Source organism: Choloepus didactylus, chromosome 23, assembly GCF_015220235.1.
Source record: "Choloepus didactylus isolate mChoDid1 chromosome 23, mChoDid1.pri, whole genome shotgun sequence".
In the NCBI taxonomy this organism is placed as follows: domain Eukaryota; kingdom Metazoa; phylum Chordata; class Mammalia; order Pilosa; family Megalonychidae; genus Choloepus; species Choloepus didactylus.
Window position 1 is genome coordinate 8,995,181 of NC_051329.1, and position 1,755 is coordinate 8,996,935.

Below are 1,755 nucleotides of genomic sequence, written 5' to 3' on the forward strand. Positions count from 1 at the left end.
ACAAGTTAGCGTTTCAGGGGTTTTAATCAAAGTTCAAGTCACAGGGGGAGGGGGGGTTACAAAATCTAGGTCAGCATTTCTTGTAGACCAGCAAGGGTCAGTTTTCCAGGTTCTCAATTTCTTTCATAATGGAAAATCAACGGAGTCCACTCAAGCTCTTGCTCAACCCACCCCTCGGGGCAGGGGAGCACCTGCACAGTGGAGCCCCTCGTCTGTCACCAGGGCCCACATGGCCCACATCTCCAGGGGGCTGAGGCGGTGCACCAGTAGGAGCCCTCTGTACAGGCAGGGGTCCAGGCGCCGCCGAATCCCGAACGTCTTGAAGCCAGCGTGGTGTGTGGGGCTCACCCCCAGCTTCCTCAGACACATCCCCACAAAGACGTCATCAATGGGGAAGAGTTCAGCCTCTTCCACAGCTGCCTGGAGATGCTGCACGGTGGCCCTGGACATGACATATCCTCCGCCCCCCGCATAGGGTGGGTAGTGGCGGGCCCTGTACATGGAGCGCGGGATGAAGTATTTGACCTTGGTGTTCCTGTTAGGCAGGGCCTGGTGGATGACGTCTCCCACCAGGAGGTCCTGGGCTGGGTCCCAGCCATCCAGGAACTCCAACACACTGGGGACATGGACAAAGACGTCATCATCTCCCTTGAGCACAAAGTGGATCCGGGGGCAGGCGGCCGCCACCCAGCGCTGCAGGTGTAGCTCCTTGAGAGTCAGGTTGAAGAAGTCCTCGGCAAAGTCCCACTGTAGGATATCATCAAACTTGTGACTCTCATAGGCCAGCAGCTGTGCAGGGGACGCGGGGCCCGCCACCCCTAGGAGGAACACCAGCCTCAGCTGCCGGCGCCCAGCCCAGTCCCCCGCCTGGCCCCATGTGCCGCGGATGGCTGCCCGTCGCTCCACGTGGCTCGGCTGCGACTTGATGGCCAGGAGCAGGAAGGTGTCCTCAGCACAGCCCGAGGGCTCCAGCAGGATGGGAAAGTTGCGGCAGTGGCGATAAGTTAAGAAGAGGCGGTGACAGGTAGGGACAGGAAAGCATTAGCCACTGTGTGGTTGGGGGAACACTGGCTGCGGCGGAGCTCTGGGGGAGCCGCGGCTGGCTTGGCCCCCTTCTTCAGGAAGAGCAGGCAGCTGAGCAGCAGCACGGCCAGGCTGCACAGGCCCAGCCGGCCCAGCCTGCGGGACATGGCAGGGCCCTGCAAGGAGAGAGCAGCGTGAGCAGGGCCTGGGGCTCGCTCCTCACCCTGGCCTCCTGCCCCGTCTCCAAGAGCTGAGCAAGAGGCACCTGCACCCAGCAGTTACTTGCCTGCTGGCTGTGGGTCTTTTATTTTCACTGTCTCCTTTGACTCTTTTGAGAGTCCCTCCCTCGGGGGACAAACCATGCACACAGGCTGTTCCCCCTCACCTTCCTACTGCTAGCACCCAAGGGCTCTTGGGGCAACTTTTTACCCAAAAGGACTTGCAGCCACCTTAGAGCTGAGGCACCTCCAAAGTTCTCAGCATTTCCCAGGAAACCCCCAGGCAGATGGCAGAGCTCGTTTAGCTTTAGGTCAAATTCTACGTGTGAAACCTGACTCAGGCTCTCCTAGGCAAACCTCTTCTATACCAGTTCCTAAAGGAAAAACAGTTTACAATCCGAGTCTGCTGCGGCAGGCTGTGCGCCGGGTGTCTCAGAAACTCCCTTGGGGAGTTTGCTTCCTCCTTGGAGAGGAAAGTACACTGCAGGGCAGCAGGTGGCGGCGGCCAAGCAGA

The 1,755-nt window shown here is 59.6% G+C and overlaps 1 protein-coding gene across 1 annotated transcript; it reads right to left on the minus strand.

Moving 5' to 3' along the window:
- Positions 1 to 5: 5 nt before the first annotated feature.
- On the minus strand, positions 6 to 1,609 carry B3GNT4 (UDP-GlcNAc:betaGal beta-1,3-N-acetylglucosaminyltransferase 4). Its single transcript, XM_037817214.1, is given in 3 exon segments — positions 6 to 1,022; positions 1,025 to 1,199; positions 1,473 to 1,609. Coding segments are annotated over 2 exon segments (1,026 nt in total). The 5' UTR covers positions 1,191 to 1,199; positions 1,473 to 1,609; the 3' UTR covers positions 6 to 162.
- Between the last annotated feature and the right edge of the window lie 146 nt (positions 1,610 to 1,755).